The sequence below is a fragment of the Heterocephalus glaber genome, unplaced genomic scaffold (assembly GCF_053883595.1).
Source record: "Heterocephalus glaber isolate CG9 unplaced genomic scaffold, H.glaber_assembly_v1.0 deba00000936, whole genome shotgun sequence".
NCBI classification, from domain to species: Eukaryota; Metazoa; Chordata; class Mammalia; order Rodentia; family Bathyergidae; genus Heterocephalus; species Heterocephalus glaber.
Window position 1 is genome coordinate 3,753,609 of NW_028258172.1, and position 19,565 is coordinate 3,773,173.

The following is a 19,565-nucleotide window of genomic DNA, read 5'->3' on the forward strand; positions in this document are numbered from 1 at the left end:
GAAGTATCTGTATGTTCCTCATAAAGAACATACCTTTTTAGCATAAAAACAGACTGAAAGTGAAAGGATAGAAAATGTTATTCAAAGTAGCTGGAGCCCAAAAGAAAGCAGGAGTAGCTATACTTACATCTAACAAATTTGACTAACTTCCAACAAAAACTGGTGAGAAGAAACAAAAAAAAGTAACTATGAATTGGTAAAGGGAAAATTTTACCATGAGGTAAAATTTGTAAACATATATGCATGATATATCAGTGTACCCCATTTCATTAAAAATTGCTATAAAATGATATAAAAGGACAGACAGACACCAATACAATCATAATGGGAGATTTCCACACCCTACTCTCACAAACAGACAGATCAACCAGACCAAAAAATATAAAATAATAAGTTAAATGATATCACAGAACAGAGGAATTTAACAGACATCTACAGTATTTCATTAAACAAAATAATATAAAATTTTTTTCAGAAGCCCATGGACTGTTCTTCAAAACAGATTACACTTTAGGCCATAAAGCAAATGTCAATAAATTCAAAAGATGAAATAATTTCATTCACCCTACTGGATCACAATGTAATGATACTAGAAATCAGTAGCAAAAAAAAGCACACGAATATGGATATTGAAAAATAGACTCTTGAATAATCAGTTGGTCACTGTAGAAATCAGGGAAGATACTAAAAAAATTCCTAGGATCAAAAGATAATGGAAATGCAACATATCAGAATCTATGGTACACAATAAAAACTGTTCTAAGAAGAAATTTTATAGCTATGAGTGTCTAAATTACAAAAACAGACCAACCCCAAAGAAATAACCTAATGATGGATCTCAGGGTCCAAGAAAAAGAACAAATAAAACCCCAAACCAGTAGAAGGAAAGAAATAATAAATATCAGAGCAGAAATTAATGATATTCAAGCTAAAAATACAAAGAACCACAGCATGAACAGTTGGTTGTTTGAAAAGAGGAATAGGATTGATAAACTCTTACTCCAACTTTCTAAAAGACATAAAAGACCCACATCAACAAAAATAGACACTACATAGGTAAAATTACCACAGATAGCACTAAGATCCAGAGGATTATTAAAAATTATTTTTAAAAATTATTTATTTTTTTGCAATGCATCTGCTCCTCAAATTGATTGGGGTTCTATAATCATTCCCTAGATAAAGGTTCCCCAGTATTTTCCCCATTTCCCTGCCCTCCTTTCAACCCCTCCATCCCTCCCTATTTACAAAGACTTTGTTTCCATGTTTTCATTTTCTCATATTAATTCCATTCCCTTCATTCCTTTCCCCTACCCCTCCCATTTCCCCTTCCCCTTTGCCCCATTTCTTCCTATTTCACATTACCTATTATACCTTCTAGTCCTTATTCACACTTACAGTTTCTCACACCAGAGAAACTACTCGATATTTACACATGTATGTCTTATTTATTTCACTTGAATATCGCCTCAATGTGCATGCATTTAGCTACAAATGTCTCTAGTTTCTCATTTTTTATGGCTGAGTAGTACTTCATTTTATAAAAAAATCACATTGTGTTTATCCAGTCTGCAGCTGATGGGCATTTGGGCTGCTTCCAAGTTTTAGCTATTACAAACTGCGCTGCTATGAACATGGGTGCACATAAATCACTGTGGTATGATTCTTTTAATTCTTTGGGGAAGATCCCCAGCAGTGGAATAGCGGGGTCAAAAGGGACTTCCAGTCCTAGTTCTTTGAGGTATCTCCATACTGATTTCCACAGTGGTTGCACCAGTCTACACTCCCACCAGCAGTGGAGCAGGGTTCCTCTTTCCCCACAGCCCTGCCAGCATTTGTTATTGGTTGATTTCATGATAGCAGCCATTCTTTCTGGAGTGAGGTGGAATCTCAGCATTGTTTTCATTTGCATCTCTCAAATGACCAGTGATGTTGAACATTTTTTCATGTATTTATTTGCTATTTCTACTTCTTTGTCTGAGAAATGTCTGTTCATTTCAGATGCCCATTTTTGGATTGGGTCTTTAAATTTGGGAGGTCTGATCTTTTTAAGTTCTTTATAGGTTCGAGATAGTAGACCTTTGTCTGAGGAAGAGCAGGTGAAGATTTTTTCCCACATTGTGGGTTGTCTCTTCACACTGCTGGTGGTTTCTCTTGCTGTGCAGAAGCTTTTTAATAAGAAGAGATCCCATTTGTTGATTGTTTGTGCTAGTTCACGGGCAACTGAGGTTTTGTTCATAAAATCTTTTCCTACACCGATGTCTTCAAGGGTTCTACCTAATCTCTGTTCCAACTGGTTCAGAGTTTCTTTTTAATATTTAGATCTTTAATCCATTTTCGTTTTAGTTTAGTGCATGGTGAGAGATACAGGTCTAGTTTTAATCTTTGGCAAGTTGATATCCAATTTTTCCAGCACCATTTATTAAAGAGGCTATCTTTCCTCCAGTGAGGGTGTTTGGCTCCTTTGTCGAGGATGAGATGGCTGAGTGTGTCTGGTGCTGTTTCTGCATCTTCTAATCTGTTCCACTGTCCCTCAAGTCTGTTTCTTTGCCAGTACCATGCTGTTTTTATCACAGTAGCTTTGTAGTATCGTTTCAAGTTGGGGATTGTGATACCCCCTGCCATGTCTCTGTTACCGGGAATTGCTTTTGCTATTCTGGGTCTCTTCTTGTTTCAAATGAATTTTTGGATTGTTTTCTCAAGGTCCATGAAATATGCTTCTGGGATTTCAACTGGGATTGCATTCAATCTATATAGCAATTTTGGAAGTATGGTCATTTTCACTATGTTGATCCTTCCTACCCAGGAGCAGGGGATGTCTGTCCATTTTCTGATATCATCTTCAATCTCTCTTTTCAGAGTGCTATAGTTTTCAGAGAAGAGGTCTTTGATTTCTTTCGTTAGGTTGCTTCCTAGGTATTTCAGTTGTTTGGATGCTATTGTGAAAGGAATTGTTTGCCCTACTCCTCTCTTAGTGAGTCTGTGGTCCCTGTAGAGGAAAGCTATTGATTTTTGTGTGTTGACCTTGTATCCAGCTACTCTACTGAATTTGGTTATTAAGTATGGAAAACTTTTGGTGGCATTCTTGGGATCTTCTATATAGAGTATCATGTCATCTGCAAATAATGACAATTTGACTTCTTCATTTCCTATCTCTATTCCTTTTATTTTTTTCTCTTGTCAAATTGCCATGGCTAATGTTTCCAAAACTTTATTGAACAAGAGTGGTGATTGTGAACATCCTTGTCTTGTTCCTGATTTTATTGGGAAGGATTTCAGTTTTTGAAACCTATGAAAAACCAACAGCCAATATCATACTAAATGGTTAAAACTTATATTTCTTTAAATTGGAGAATCTGAAAGAGATAACTTCCTAGACATATATCAATTAATAAAATTATCTAGGAAGATATAAAAACCATGGACAGATTAATCAGTTTTTTCTACCCTAACTGATCTTCAACACTGGACACAATAGCACTTGCAACACAAGAAAGCAAGGCAACAAGATACCTCCAAAAACCCTACTACTTTGGTAAAGAATTAGAAATTATTAAAAGAAATCAAGCAGAAATCCAGGATATAAAAACTTCAATTGAATGCATGGGTAGTAGTTTAACCAGTTTGAAAACATCATGTCAGAATTCAAAAGAAGGTTGATGTAGATCATGTACTCAATGATACCATAAAATCAAGAGTTCTGGAACCAACAGCTGCAATTGATTTTGTTTTTTAGACTGATTTTTTAAAAACCAATATCAAAATTACAGAAATAAAGGAAAAATTAGAAAACAACTCAAAAGATATAAAATGTTTACTCACTGAAATCCTAGCAGACAAATTTCCAAAATTAGAAAAAAATTCAACATACAAATTATAGGACCCCAAAGATCCAGGACAGTAACTTTTCCATGCAACACATTATAGTCAAAATTTGAAAATTCCAAAGACAGAATATTAAAAGACAGAGAAAAGTGGCAAATAACCTCTGAAGAGAAGCCTACCAGAGTAACATCAGATTTCTCAACACAAACCCTAAAATCCAAGAGAGTGCAGAGCAATGTTTTTAAGGCCTAAAAGAAAACTACTGTCAAGTCAGACATCTATATTATGCATAATTATCCTTCAAATTGATGTAAAGTTAAGGACTATCTGTGAACAAGGAATCCTAAAGAAATTCATGACTACCAATCCAGAATTGCAGAAAATAATTAAGGAAATCCTACACAGAGAGAGGGAAGCCATCAACACCAAGGAGCCCAATGGAAAGGATACAACTAATGAGGAGAAAAACAATGCAATGGCCGGAGTTAGTAAATACTGTGCAGTAATAATTCTAAATAATCTTAGTGGTCTTAACTCTCCAACTGAAACACACAGATTGGCAGATTGGATCAAAAAAGAAAATCTAACCATAGGTTTTTTGCAGGAGACACACCTGACCCATGAAGAAACACACAGACAGAAGGAAAAAGAAAAACATGAGAAAAGAAGGAAAAAATGGAAATGGCTTTTGTAAATAAAGAGGAAAAGAGGGATTGAAGGGAGTGGAGGAGAATGGGGAAAAAAGAGGAATCAAGATACATCATCTCAGTCAAGAGGAAGACGCCGAATCACCCCACTGCGGACAGACAGGTCTGCCCACACCCTACCGAGGTCCCCAGTCCCGCAGAACACACCAAATCACTCCGCTGCAGACAGGTAGCTCTGTGCATGCCCTGCCGAGGTCCTGAGTCATGTGGAAGACACCGAATCATCCCACTGCAGACAGGCAGACACCTGATTCCACATCACCAAGGCACAGAGGACACCAGACCACCAGACCAAGGTACTGAGTCCCACTGTTCCAGGCCCAGAGGTAGGGGCTTCTGAGCCATTGTCACACCTCTCCTGGTCCAGAGGAAGGGGCTTCCTGGCCACCATCCCTCCCACCACTCCTGGCCCAGAGGGAGGGGCTTCTGAGCCACCATCCCACTGCTCCTGGTCCAGAGGAAGGGGTTTCCCGGCCACCATCCCTCCATCTGCTCCCAGCCCACAGGAAAGGGCATTTGGGTCACCATCCCTACCGCTGCTCCCGGCCCCTGTCCCACCTCACCCAGCTCAGAGGAGGTAATCCATGCAGGCACTAAGAGCCCCCTGCCCCAGTCAAAATGAGAAAACACATAAATAAGTCTCAAAACCAGACTTCCAGATCACCTAGAGCAACCTCAAAGGGGAATGAGATGGAACACTCTGATACTCAACCACCTGCACCCACTGAACTGGCAACAAAAGGGGATCTGGAAAAAAGAAAATCAGAAATAATTTCTCAGATAACAGGAGAAATTGTGCCCTTAGTACAAGACATGATTAATAAATCTAGAGAGGAGCTGAGGAACATGATGGAATCCCAACATAAGAAACAAATGGAATCCATAAAACAGATGCAAATAGATTTCCAGGACATGAAAAACTCCCTTGAAAGTCTACACAGCAGAATGAGCCAATGTGAGGACAGAATTTCAGATATAGAAGATAAGATTGCAATTAGTGACCAGGAAAAGGAAAATTGCTTCAAAATTATAAGGGAACATGAGAAATCAATCCAGCAGCTGCTAGATGATGCAAAAAAGAATAACATAAGACTGATTGGGCTCAATGAAGAAACAGGAGAGATTGCAGATGACATAAAAAATCTCTTCACAGAAATAATGGCAGAAAACTTCCCAAGCAGGGGAAATGAGCTTGACATACAGATAAGTGAGGCATATAGGACTCCAAATAGCCTTGATCAAAAAAAATCTACACATAAGCATAAAATTGTTAAGATTCCAGAAACACAGCAGAAGAACAAAGTTCTCCAAGCACTCAGAGAAAAGAAACAAATCACATACAAAGGAAAGCCCATCAGAATCACAGCAGACTTCTCAACACAAACCATCAAGGCAAGAAGAGCTTGGAGTGACATATTTCAAGCCCTAAAAGAAAACAGCCTCCAACCCAGATTGATGTACCCTGCAAAACTATCTTTCAAAATGGATGGAGAAATAAGATACTTTCATGACAAAGAGCACCTTAGGAACTTCGTGAATACCAAACCAGCACTCCAAAGAATTTGACAGAATATCCTAGGAACAGACATTGAGGATCACAACCCCGGGAAGCAAAGCAGAATGAACCCATCTGGCATGACAAGAAATTAAATGTAAAGAGGGAGAACCCAACAAAAAGAAAAAGTCATGGCAATGACAAGTCAATATGTTTCAGTTATAACCATCAATGTTAATGGTCTCAATTCACCAATCAAAAGAAATAGACTGGCAGAATGGGTCAAGAAGCAAAATCCAACAATATGCTGCATACAAGAAACACACTTAATTCAAAAGGAAACTCATAGACTGAAAGTTAAAGGGTGGAAAATAATACTGCATGTGACAGGAACCCAAAAAAAAGCAGGAGTAGCTATCCTCTTTGCAGATCAAGTAGATTTCAAACCAACACTGATGAAGAGAGATGAAGAAGGACACTACATCCTTGTAAAGGGAAGAATCCAAGAGGAAGAGATGACAATCATAAATAGCTATGCACCAAACACTAGTGCACCCAACTATATAAAACAAATACTAACGGACATGAAAAGCCATATATGCACTAATACAATTGTAGTGGGGGACCTCAACACCCCACTGTCACAAGTAGATAGATCAACTAGACTAAAAGTAAGTAATGAAAGGCTAGAACTCAATCGAATTCTTGAACAAATGAACTTAACAGATGTTTACAGAGTCTTCCACCCCACAAAATCAGAATATACATTCTTCTCAGCTGCACATGGGTCATTCTCCAAAATAGACCACATACTCACACATAGAAAATATTTAAGTAAGTGCAAAGGAATTGAAGTTATCCCCTGTATATTACCAGACCATACTGCGACGAAATTGCAGATCCATAGCAAAAGAAACTCAAAAAATTTCATAAACACGTGGAAATTGAACAGCATACTTCTGAATAACCGATGGGTCACAGAGGAAATTGAAGAAGAAATCAGACAGTTCCTTCAATTAAATGACAATGAAAATACAACATAACGGAATCTATGGGACACAATGAAAGCAGTCTTATGAGGGAAATTCATAGCAGTGAATACGCATATTAGGAAAACAGAACGAGCTCAATTAAACAACCTGATGTTGAACCTCAAGCTTCTAGAAAAAGAAGAGCAGGACAACCCCAAAGCTCATACAAGGGAGGAAATTATAAAGATCAGAGGAGAAATCAATGCAATGGAGACTAAGAGAATGATACAAAAAATCAATGAAGCCAAGAGTTGGTTCTTCGAAAGAATCAACAAAATTGACAAACCTTTAGCCAACCTTGTCAGAAAAAGGAAAGAAAAGGCCCAAATCCATGCAATTAGAAATGAAAAGGGTGAAATCACAACAGACCCAGCAGAAATCCAGAGGATCATCAATACCTACTTCCAGAACCTGTACGCCAATAAGATGGACAACACAGAAGAAATGGACAGATTCCTAGATACATATGAATTACAAAGTTGAAAGAAGAAGACCTAAAAATTCTGAACAACCCAATATCAACCAATGAAATTGAAAATGTCATTAAAAACTTATCAACTAAGAAAAGCCTGGGCCCTGATGGCTTCACTGCTGAAGTCTACAAGACATTCAGAGAGGAACTGCTGCCACTACTGTTTAAACTCTTCAGTGAATTTGAAAGGGAAGCAATACCCCCTAATTCATTCCTGGAAGCAAGCATCACCTTCATCCCCAAAGCAGAGAATGACCCAACTGAATAAGGAAACTATAGGCCAATCTCCCTAATGAACACAGATGCAAAAATCCTTAATAAGATACTGGCAAACAGAATGCAGAAGATGATCAAGAAGATCATACACCCTGATCAAGTGGGATTCATCCCAGGGATGCAGGGATGGTTCAATATATGAAAATCAATCAGTGTAATACACTATATCAATAGAGACAAGAAAAAAACCCATATGATTATCTCCATAGATGCAGAAAAAGCATTTGACAAAATCCAACATGCATTTATGATAAAAACCCTACACAAATTGGAATAGATGGTCTCTACCTCAAACTGATAGAAGCCATCTATGACAAACCAATAGCCAATATCATACTAAATGGTCAAAAACTGAAATCCTTCACACTAAAATCAGGAACAAGACAAGGATGTCCACTATCACCACTCTTGTTCAATATAGTTCTGGAAACATTAGCCATGGCAATTAGACAAGAGAAAGAAATAAAAGGAATAAAGATAGGTAAGGAAGAAGTCAAATTGTCATTATTTGAAGATGACATGATACTCTATATAGAAGACCCCAAGAACTCCACCAAAAGTCTTCTAGACTTAATAACCAAATTCAGTCAAGTAGCTGGTTACAAGGTCAACACACAAAAATCAATAGCTTTCCTCTACACAAATGACAGACTCACTGAGAGAGAAATAGGGCAAATAATTCCTTTCACAATAACATCCAAAAAACTGAAATACCTTGGAATCATCCTAACTAAAGAAATCCAAGACCTCTTCTCTGAAAACTATGGCACTCTGAAAAGAGAGATTGAAGATGATATCAGAAAATGGACCGACATCCCCTGCTCCTGGGTAGGAAGGATTAATACAGTGAAAATGGCCATACTTCCAAAACTGCTATATAGATTTAATGCAATTCCAATTGAGATCCCAGCTGCATACTTCATAGACCTCGAGAAAACAATCCAAAAATTCATTTGGAGCAAGAAGAGACCCAGACTAGCAAAAGCAATTCTAGATAACAGAGACATGGCAGGGGGTATCACAATCCCCAACCTGCAACTCTACTACAAAGCTACTGTGATAAAAACAGCATGTTCCTGGCAAAGAAACAGGCTTGAGTACCAGTGGAACACATTAGAAGATGCAGAAAAAACGCCAGACACACTCAGCCATCTCATCTTCAACAAAGGAGCCAAACACCCTCACTGGAGGAAAGATAGCCTCTTTAATAAATGGTGCTGGAAAAATTGGGCTTCAACTTGCCAAAGATTAAAACTAGACCCGTATCTCTCACCATGCACTAAACTAAAATCAAAATGGATTAAAGATCTAAATATTAAAATAGAAACACTGAACCGGCTGGAACAGATGTTAGGTAGAACCCTTGAAGACATCAGTGTAGGAAAAAATTTTGTGAACAAAACCTCAGTTGCCCGTGAACTAGCACAAACAGTCAACAAGTGGGATCTCTTCTTATTAAAAGGCTTCTGCACAGCAAGAGAATCTACCAGCAGTGTGAAGAGACAATCCACAATGTGGGAAAAAATCTTCACCTGCTCTTCCTCAGACAAAGGTCTGCTATCTCGAATCTATAAAGAACTTAAAAAGATCAGACCTCCCAAATTTAAAGACCCAATCCAAAAATGGGCATCTGAAATGAACAGACATTTCTCAGACAAAGAAGTAGAAATAACAAATAAATACATGAAAAAATGTTCAGCATCACTGGTCATTCGAGAGATGCAAATGAAAACAATGCTGAGATTCCACTTCACTCCAGAAAGAATGGCTGCTATCATGAAATCAACCAATAACAAATGCTGGCAGGGCTGTGGGGAAAGAGGAACCCTGCTCCACTGCTGGTGGGAGTGTAGACTGGTGCAAGCACTGTGAAAATCAGTATGGAGATACCTCAAAGAACTAGGACTGGAAGTCCCATTTGACCTCGCTATTCCACTGCTGGGGATCTTCCCCAAAGAATTAAAAGAATCATACCACAGTGATTTATGTGCACCCATGTTCATAGCAGCACAGTTTGTAATAGCTAAAACTTGGAAACAGCCCAAATGCCCATCAACTGGAGACTGGATAAAGAAAATGTGCATTTTTAAATAAAATGGAGTAGTTCTCAGCCAGAAAAAATGAGAAATTAGAGACATTTATAGCTAAATGGATGCACATTGAGGCAATATTCTTAAGTGAAATAAGTAGGACACACATGTGTAAATACCGAGTAGTTTCTCTGGTGTGAGAAACTGAAAGTGTAAATAAGGACTAAATGTATAATAGGTAATGTGAAATAGGAAAAAAAGGGGCAAAGGGGAAGGAAGTGGGAGGGATAGGGGAAAGGAATGAAGGGAATGGCATTAATATGAGAAAATGGAAAAATAGGAACAAAATCTTTGTAAATAGGGAGGACTGGAGTCATTTAAGGGAGGGCTGGGCAAGGGTGAAAAATAAGAACAAAGAGAGACTATGTAAAGGTGCAAATTTCCAATGATGAATGTCATTATATTGTATACCTAAAATGTACCAATGATTAGAATGAATAATCGATAATGCAAAATAGGAAGAAAAGGTCCAAAGGGGTAGGGGTAGTGGGAGGGGCAGGGGAAAGGAAAGAAGGGAAAGGAAAAATGCTGAGAAATGGAAAAAATGGAAATAAAGTCTTTGTAAATAGGGAAGGGTGGAGGGTGTGAAGGGAGGGCTAGGAATGGAGAAAAAATAAGAACCAAGATGCATTATGTAAAGGTACAATTCCCAATGAGAAATGTAATTGTGTTGTATACCTACAATGTACCAATAAAAGAATTTAATACAAAAAAAAGATTGTGACATGGGTTTCTATGAAAAAAATTTTTCATTTTTACACACAGGATTTTATATTTTTTATTTGACTTGTTTCTTACAAGATGCGTCTGCTACAGACAGCTTTTTATATGGTTTTTGGCCAAAAGCCTGTGCAGGTGTGTTTGAAGATTCAGTCATAGGCCATAAGACAAGCTTTAAAAGTCTGCGTCTCTCAGAGTTGTCTGTCAAAAATGTTAATATGTTTCTCTCTACATTTCTAAAAATCTGTTTTCTCCTTTCAAATTAAAAGCTCCTGAGCCCCTAAAAAATGAGTGCTCATCTGTAAAGACACCAAAAACAAACATACCTTTTTAGGTTACATATCCCCATATTCCTGGGTTAAAAAAATAAAAATTTATACTCATCCAAAAAGACACACATGGATGACCCAGTGCCTGGAGGAGGGTTTTCTCCTGTGACTGGCAAGATTGGTAAGAGAAAACACACAGTCGTTCAAGTCTCTTGATCATAGGTTTAATTTTTCTCTTACAGTGCTTCCCTTCATAAACATGGCTGTTATAGCAAAAATCAATTGTAGCTTATGCTTTTAAAAACATCCTCTAGAGTTTAAAATGTGAGTTTAAAAAAATAGGTACACATGTCAATAAAGGTGGCTAATCTAGCCTAACCTATCTTTTGGTCACTCTAGATAACAGGTACCTGCTCTAGAGCATAAAAACCTCAAGAGACATCCTAGAGACATGAAAACCAAAAGACAGTAAAAGGAACACTTTCTTCTCCCCTTGTTGTTTTACATATGAAAAATTCAATGGCAAATTCCCTTACTCCTTAAACACTAAAAGTTATTTGAACCTCACACTCTAAAACAGAGCTGTTTAATATTTTTCTACACATGCACATGGCCTGCCTAGCTCCTAGAGACAAAATATAAAATAGAAAAACATGTTGATTATGATATTTTTTACAGGTAGAGTTATACTATGAGACAGAGAGAGTATCAGACTTATACATAATAAACAGGTCTAAGAGCCAGCTGGTTACAATCACTATTCCAGTCCCTTAAAAACTGTCTCTACATGGCCCTTTTCCCCAATTTGCCTTTTCATTCTAGTGTTCATGCATTGATTATATGTGCTTTAATCTCTTAAAAAGTTTTGTTTATTCTTTCCTAGACACTGCCAAGCTCCAACTGTATAAATAATTCAAAATTTGGTACCAGAGAAGTGGAGTCATTGCTGTGACATTACCTGGCCATATGGCTCAAGAGCCTTTGAAACTAGCTTGTGGGAAGTGGAAGAGTTAGGAAAGGTTTGGAGATGCTGGTTGAAAAAATATAGCTGGAATGCCTTAGGCTGTATGGTATGAGAAATTGTGATCAGAGTTCAGAAGACCATAAAGCCAGTAAAGACCAGGCTCAGTAGGTTTCTGCTGCAAAGAAGGACTGCATTTGCTCTTGGACTCCAGATGATGTGTGTTATGCCTTGGCAGAAAGTTTGTCTGCATTTTGCTCGTATCCAGAGACTTTGCCTGAAACTGGGATTAAGGGTAGTGAACTAATTAATCTGGCAGAAGAAATTTCAAGGCAGTCAAATGTTGAGGCAGTGGCATGGCTACTGCGGTGGCTTTTAGCCAGATTTATGTTGAGAATCAAGAGCAAAGAGCCCAGCAGAATGATTTAAAACATTTTGAGTTTGACCAGAAAGGAAGCTCCAGTAAAGCTGTGGACTGCAAAGATAGAGCAGAGGAGATCATTATTGCTGAGAAGGAACAGGATAATAGAAAAAATGGCTTGAGGGTATCACAAGAGGCAGCAGGACTCCACCCTTTGCAACCAGAGAGTGGCAAAACTGAAAGACTTTGGTTTGAGAAGAGAGCCCCAGTAGCACCATGTTCCAGAATGGCAGCAGCCTAGGGAAGTTGTTCCTCAGGATTTGGTTCATAGGCACTGGACCACTATAGCCAGGAGAGAAGGAAGCCTGGCTACTGCTTCAACTGGCAGTGGACCTTTGCATCATCCACATGGTGCTGGTTTTAGGCTCATGCAGAATGCAAGAGTTGTGGAGTCATGAAGGCTTCCACCCAGATTTCAGAAGAATGTCTGGGAGGCCAGGCAATGTGCCCCTGAGAGGGCAGTGTGTGAAGCTGTGAATGTGAAGCCGTGAATGTGAAGCCAGCAGTGTAGTGGAGACCTCAGAAGTTCAGAGAAGCCAGGAACATGGATCATCTGAGGAAAACTGCAAGGAGAGAGCAGAGCTGGCCCAAGAGAGAAGCCATGGTTGTTCCAACCCCTGGCAGTGTCACAGTGACAGAGCCACCCAAGTCCTTTGGAGTTCACCACTTGCTAAAGATTGCCTTGGATGCTGTACATGGAACTACAGGATTTAATGTTTGCCCTGCTGGATTTTGGTTTTGCTTTGTTTTCATTCCTTGCTATCCCTCTGTTTGAAATCTTTGGAATGGAAATGTCTATCTTGTGCCACTGAGTGTTGGAAATGTTCAACTTTCTTTTCATTTACACAGGGGCTTGTGGCTAAGGGTTTGCCTTAAATCTCAGAGGAGATTTTGGACTTTTCAGCAATGTTGAGACTGTTAGAACTTTGGCAACTCTTAGAGGTGGACTAAATTTCTTTTGTGTAAAGGAATGTACATAAGTCTTTGGGGGTCAAGGGAGGAATGTTATGGCTTGTGTCTAGATGTCCCCACAAAGCCTCATGTGGTCATAGGCTTTTTCAAAGGTGGCTTGATCAGAGGTGTGTGATGCTGGAATTGATTTATGGTGCAATGTTGGGATCAAGGGCACTAAGAGTAAGGGTTGGAAGTGCTACCCACCCTAAGTAGTCAGGGTAAGATAAAAGGGGCAGAAAGATGATCTTACATTCCCTTGTTGCTTTTACTACCTTCAGTCTGCCATGAAATACTGCCTGTCTGCCATTTTACCCTGCCTTGGAGCCAGCTGATTATGGACTGAAACCTCTACAAACTGTGAGCTAAATAAACCTTACCTCCTTTAACTTTGGATGTCAGGTATTTTGTTTTAGCAATGAGAAAAGTAACTAACACAATAATAAAACAGAAAGAACTTTCCACATCCTCCCACAACCAAGTCTGTTTGCTGCCCTGAATAAGAACCCATATAATCTTTCTTCAGTGAAAGAACCGATCCTGAGCCCTCCTAAGGAAATCATTTCACTTGTTGCCTCAGTTTCTTCCTCCCTTATCTGCTTAGCTGTCCTATTTCTTTTATTACAAAGTTTCTAATTTACCAGATGATTTCATTAATATAAAACCATACTATAATATTTCCAATCTTAGTAAAGTTCTTTCTTCACTCATATTCCTGTTACCCACATTCTATCCCCCATTTCTGTTTTACTTTATAGCAAAACTCTCAAAATATTTATCTAAATTTACCCTGTGTTACTTCTATTCCTTTTCTCCCATGCTTTTCTATTTAATTTCCAAAGTCCTCTTTTTCAATTTTTACTCTTTTATTAGTACATGTTTCCAGCACATAATGATTACATTCCTCATAGGAAGTTGGTACATGTATATAATACATCTTAATTCTTTTTTATGCCCCCTCATTTTATTCCCCTTGCCTTTTACAAAATATCTAGCTCTTTATTTCCTATTGTCTTTTATTTTGCTTTTTATTTATATTTTGGGTTTCTCATATAAGAGAAACCATGAGGCTTTGTCTTTACCATTCTACTACTGAATTGCTCTTGTTAATATTGCCAATAATCTCCTTGAAAAATCCATTGGTCAATCCTCAGACATCTTGTCCTCTATGCGGTATTTGTCACTCCCTTCCCTTTGATAGGGAACTCTTCACTTTGCTTCAAGGACACCATTGTCTCTCTTTCTCTGACCCCTCCCCAAATCCCTTACTCTTTCCTCTCATCTTGCATAACTCTACATGTTGGAAGGTTGCCAGAGCTCAAATCTTGGTCTTCTTCTTTGTATATATTTATTCCCTTTTTATTGTCATCAAGTCCTATGGTTTTAAATAGCATCTATTTGTGGAAAATTCCACAAATTTTATCTCTAATCTTAATTTGTTCTCTGAAGTCTAAATTTACATAACATGTAATAGCCTATGAAATGTCTACTGAGATATCTTAGAAGTATCTCACATTTACCATGTTGAAAAAAGAACTTTTGATTTCTACCAGGATCCTTAAATCTGCTATTTCCATAGTATTTCTCATCTCAGGTAATGGAAACTGTATCATTCTATTTTGTCTTTTTTTTTGGTACTACTAAAACAAAATACCTAACACCACCACACCAGGTAAATGCTAAAAAGCAGAAATGTATTTTTCATAATCCTGGAGGCTGAAAGTCCAAGACCAAGGTGCTAGGAGATTCCATGTCCCATGAAGGCTGCTCTCTTTACTTCCAAGATGGCGTATTAAATGTTAGGGCTCTGTGGTAGAAGGGCTTGAAGGACAAAAAGAGCCTAGCTAATTCCCTTCAGTGCTTTTACAAGGCACTAATCACAACCATGCAGTAAGATCCCTCATGGCCTAGTAACCTAAGAGCCCACCCCTTAATATTGTTGAATTGTAGATTAAGATTCCACATCAATTGGAGGGAACACAAACATTCAAACCATAGCACAGTTGTTTAGGCCAAAAGTCTTGAATACATCCTCTTTCTCTCATATCTCATATCTAACTCATTATATCATAGTCCTCTTTCTTTGACATATTCTCCAAACCCAATAACTTCTCACTCCTATATTCTTTCCCAAGCCTCTAATATCTTTTGCCTGGATTACTACCACAGTCTCTTAACTGGTCTCCATGTTTTGGTCCTGGTCCCCCTAGAAACTATTCTTTAGGTAGCATCTTCTAGATTCCAAAATCTAAAATGATTGTTTAAATCCCTTTAATGTCTCCCCATCTCGAAGTAAAAGCCAAAGCCCTAATCATAGCATATGAAGCCCTATATATGATCTAAGACCTTTACCTCTCTGACTACCTTGTCTGTCACCATTTTCTCTCTGCTCAAGTCATATTGATCTCTTCACTTTTCTTCAAACATACCACACATGTTGTTGCCCCAGGGCCTTTATGCTGTCTATTTATTCCCTCTGCCTAGAATGCTCTTTCCCCATATTCAACTCCTTGTCTCTGTCAGACCTCTGATCAAATGTCACTGTAGCTGAGCATCCTTACCTGAGTACCTTGTATAAGTAAAACCACCACTACCTCTCCAATATTGTCTACTCTCCTAACCCTTTTCTTCATAGTTATCAATACCCATCTTATGTGTTATAAAAACATTTATTGTCTGTGATTTATTTTCCCCTCTAGTACATCACCTCAATAAAGGCAGGGACTTTTGTTCACTGCTAGACCTCCAAAGTCTAGAAAAAGGTCAGCACACAGTTAATAATAAATATTTTTGAGTAAATGAATTTTCAGAGCAATCCTAGATTTTCTTCACTACTAACATTAATCATTTCTCAGAGGATTCCGTCTTTTAAGGCAAGCTGATATCACTTCAAAGGAAATTGAGGCACAGTAGTGAGTTACAAAGGGTTTCAGAAGATCCATAAGTAAGAATAAACTCTTCTAGGATTAGGAAAGCCTGGGAATAAAAAAGGAAATATTGAGCTCATAAAACATCATTTGAAAGTATCACCATTTATCATTTGTCTGTGTCCATTAGAATGTCAGCTCCATGAGGGCAATGGTTTATCTCTGTTTTGTTTATTACTGTATCCCAGTGGATAGGAAAGTAGTTGGCAAATGGTGTGTGCTTGATACTTGAATAATTAATGAGAATGAATGATTCTAAATTCAGAATTAGTGTAGTCCAGAATATAAACTAGAGGAAAGAGTATGGAGGCAAGGAATTCAGTTCAGAGGCTGTTGTGGTTGTCCAAAACGAAGCTGTAAGCTGGTGAGCCTGTGGGCTTTTTGACTCTCTACCAAGAGCTGAAACTTCAGCAACAGTATCCAACATATGATCCTACATGTTGAAGTAAATATTCATTTATCCTTTTTTTTTTTTACAACTAAGCTTCAAACACAATTATTGCCCACTTATATTCTACTTCTAGGGATTTCCTATTGGTTAGAGGTGTTCTTCCCATGGTAACTAGAGAAGCAGATGTACTTTGCAAAATTAGGTTGCTGCTGTAAGTACAGACCTAGAAAGCTACTGCCAGAGGTCACTAGTGATATAGCTGATGATGACTGTTTTAAAAGTCATAGAGCCACTGTGACCTCACTCCCACTTCAGAAGCAGTTTAATAAACCACAGCAGAGGGGAGCTGAGATATAAATTCATGCAGATCACCGAAACCTCCTCCACCTTGCTACAATAAAAAAGACTAGATTTTAGCTTATTACAGACTCAGCCAATTGGACTTCTTGAGCTAACTGCCAGAAAACGTTCTTCGAAGGCCAGCTTGCTAGAAGGCACTTCATTCATCTTATAGAGACAGCTTATGTGAATCATGCAGTGCATAGGGGATATCAGCGAAGATGTCTGGGAGGACTGTATCAACCTCTTTTTACCCATTGAGATATGTTGTGATGCAGTAATTATCACCAATTCCCCACCCTGGTTATTAGCTTCTTATCCTGATGGTAACTTGTTCCAGTTAACCCAGGAGGAAATTCAGATCTTACTGAGAAGAGAAGAGAGAGAGAAGTTATTTCTTCATGGAATCACCCTTGCAGGAACCAAATGCTTGTTGATCCGGGACAACATATACACTGAAGGCAACAACACCATGGACCTGCGTACCAAAAGCCAGAGCCAAGGCACCCAGGCGGTGACCATGGTTCAGATTGAGTCTGTGTATCTTGTGGTTATGGGACTAAAAGGAACAGAAGGAGGGCCTCTCAATCTCAAAGCTTTTGAGGTGGCAGGTTACATCAGAGAGGCCATTCTTCAACACATGACCCATTTCTAACTAAATAAAAATGAGTTGATGTTTAACCTGTGGTTTGAATTCAGTGTTACATATTTTATCTGTTAAATTAACATGTCCAAAAAAATAAAATAACATGTCCTTCAGGAAAAAAGGAGATACCAGATCAGGTTTGAAAGGGTGTATTATTGGGGAGCTGTTGTGGGTTGGAGTATGAATAGTTCCTTCAGGTATTTGAACTTTTAGGCCTTTTCTTTTTTTACATTTCTTTTACACCTGAAATACTATTGTGGAAAACAACAGGCTCTGTCTTTTCTATCAAATGGGATTTTCTCTGTCTTGGGCCCTGGCTCACCCTGAAGAGCCCTTCCTGGACATACCAGTCACAAAGTTTCCTGCTCATATCAAACTTAGGAAAACAGCTATAAACCAAGAATAGCTTATTAAGAGCCAAGGACTTTCTGTTCTCCACATCCTCCTTTTGCTCCACATCCCTTCCTCCTCAATAACTTTTTGGATTCCTCCGACACTGCCTGAGTTAGCCAATTGGAACAGATTGTGAACTTTCTACCCAGCCAATGGAAAAGAGGTCAGCAACTCCCTTCTGCATTCGGATAAAAGAGCACACCCTCCTTTGTTTCTCTCCTGTGCCTGCTCCCTCAGACTTGTTTTCTTCTGCAGAAGAAAAACTAAAACTGCTTTGTCAAGATTTCTTGTTCTGTATCTGAGTGCATTCTTTTTGGCACTGAAAAATTGAGTCTGGGAGCTTATTCCTAACACTATCTCTCCCTGCTTCCTTACTTGATAGAGTAAACTGGGGACCAGAAATTCTCATTCTTAACTTTTTTCCATTGTCTTTCTCTCTTTGAACCTCAGATTACAAACATCCTTTAAGGGCTAGATCAAATACTACCTCCTCCAAGAAACTTTTTCTCACTTTCTCTGCCTTTAGGACTGACCCTGATTTGAGAGCACCAGCTCTCTAGGCCATTTCTTTCTCCTATAATTACATTTTGTCCAACATTCCTTGTATAACTATTCTGTATTCACTTCTAACTTTTCACATACACATTAGTTTTATTTCCAACTTGATTATAGTCTCCTGAAGAACAATGTCTTTTACTTCTCTATTGCCTTCTTCAGATCCCAGCATGGAGCTCTGCCACAGAGCACTTAGTAGAAATAGAATTTCCTCAGAGTGGATTTTCCACAGTGTAGATGATCTGAGCTGATTCTGGCTAGATTTTCATCTTTCAACTTGTAGCTCACCTTTCTACCAGGGAAAGCATGCATGAGGAGGAGCTGAGAGGTGGAAAAAAAATCTAACCCTTTAATCTGGCTTACACCTAGCAGCTCTGGGGCTAGCTGGGGTGAGAAAAGGCAGACATGAGAAAGATAGTGCTTATTTGATCCTGCAGGAGTGGTGATTATAGGGAACCCTCTGTATGTTAATTATAAGCAACCACCTCTAGCACACACATTCTCTTTCTCTCTTTCATTCTCTCCTTCTTACTCTCTCTCATATACACATATACACACATATACACACATACCTCATAAGCTTCTAAATGTTAGGATTTAAATGTAGAAGTGATCAAAATCTCCACAGTAGTGCTATTCAACATACTGCTAGTTACATAGGTAAATTTAACTTTTCTAGTATACACAATTAAAGAGGAAAAAAGAAAACAAACTTAATTTTAGGAATATACTTTATTTAATCCTACACTCCCACAATAGTATTATTTTAACATGTAATAAAAATACCATTAATAGAATATTTTGCATGTCTTATGCCAAGGCTTCAAAATCTGGTGTGTATTTCACATTTGAAACACATCTCAATTCAGACAAGCTTCATTTCCATTGTTCAATAGTCACATTAATATTATTACTATCATAATAGGTGGCATAGAACCTGGTCAACTCTCATCTAATATTTAAAACCCCTCTGCAACATCTCTATCAATAAATTAATCCATTCAATATATACCATGATAGGCCTTAGGTAATAAATGAAAAAGTCAATAAAGAGGAAAAAGAGGCTTCCTAAAAAAAGTTATTTTGGGAATGTGGG

At 38.3% G+C, this 19,565-nt stretch overlaps 2 protein-coding genes across 2 annotated transcripts in view; one reads left to right on the forward strand and one right to left on the reverse strand.

Annotated features, from left to right (window-relative positions):
- Window positions 1-17,043, reverse strand: part of Mtmr8 (myotubularin related protein 8) — a 115,645-nt gene extending 98,602 nt beyond the window's left edge. The window contains 1 exon segment of the mRNA XM_087208118.1: window positions 16,993-17,043. Within this exon segment, the coding sequence (XP_087064244.1) occupies window positions 16,993-17,043 (51 nt within the window).
- Window positions 1-17,787, forward strand: part of LOC110347169 (profilin-2-like) — a 182,385-nt gene extending 164,598 nt beyond the window's left edge. Inside the window, exon 3 of the mRNA XM_087208142.1 lies at window positions 13,500-17,787. Within this exon, the coding sequence (XP_087064268.1) occupies window positions 17,069-17,530 (462 nt within the window). The 5' untranslated portion in view covers window positions 13,500-17,068 and the 3' untranslated portion in view covers window positions 17,531-17,787. The remainder of the gene's footprint in view (window positions 1-13,499) is intronic.
- The last annotated feature ends 1,778 nt before the right edge of the window (window positions 17,788-19,565 follow it).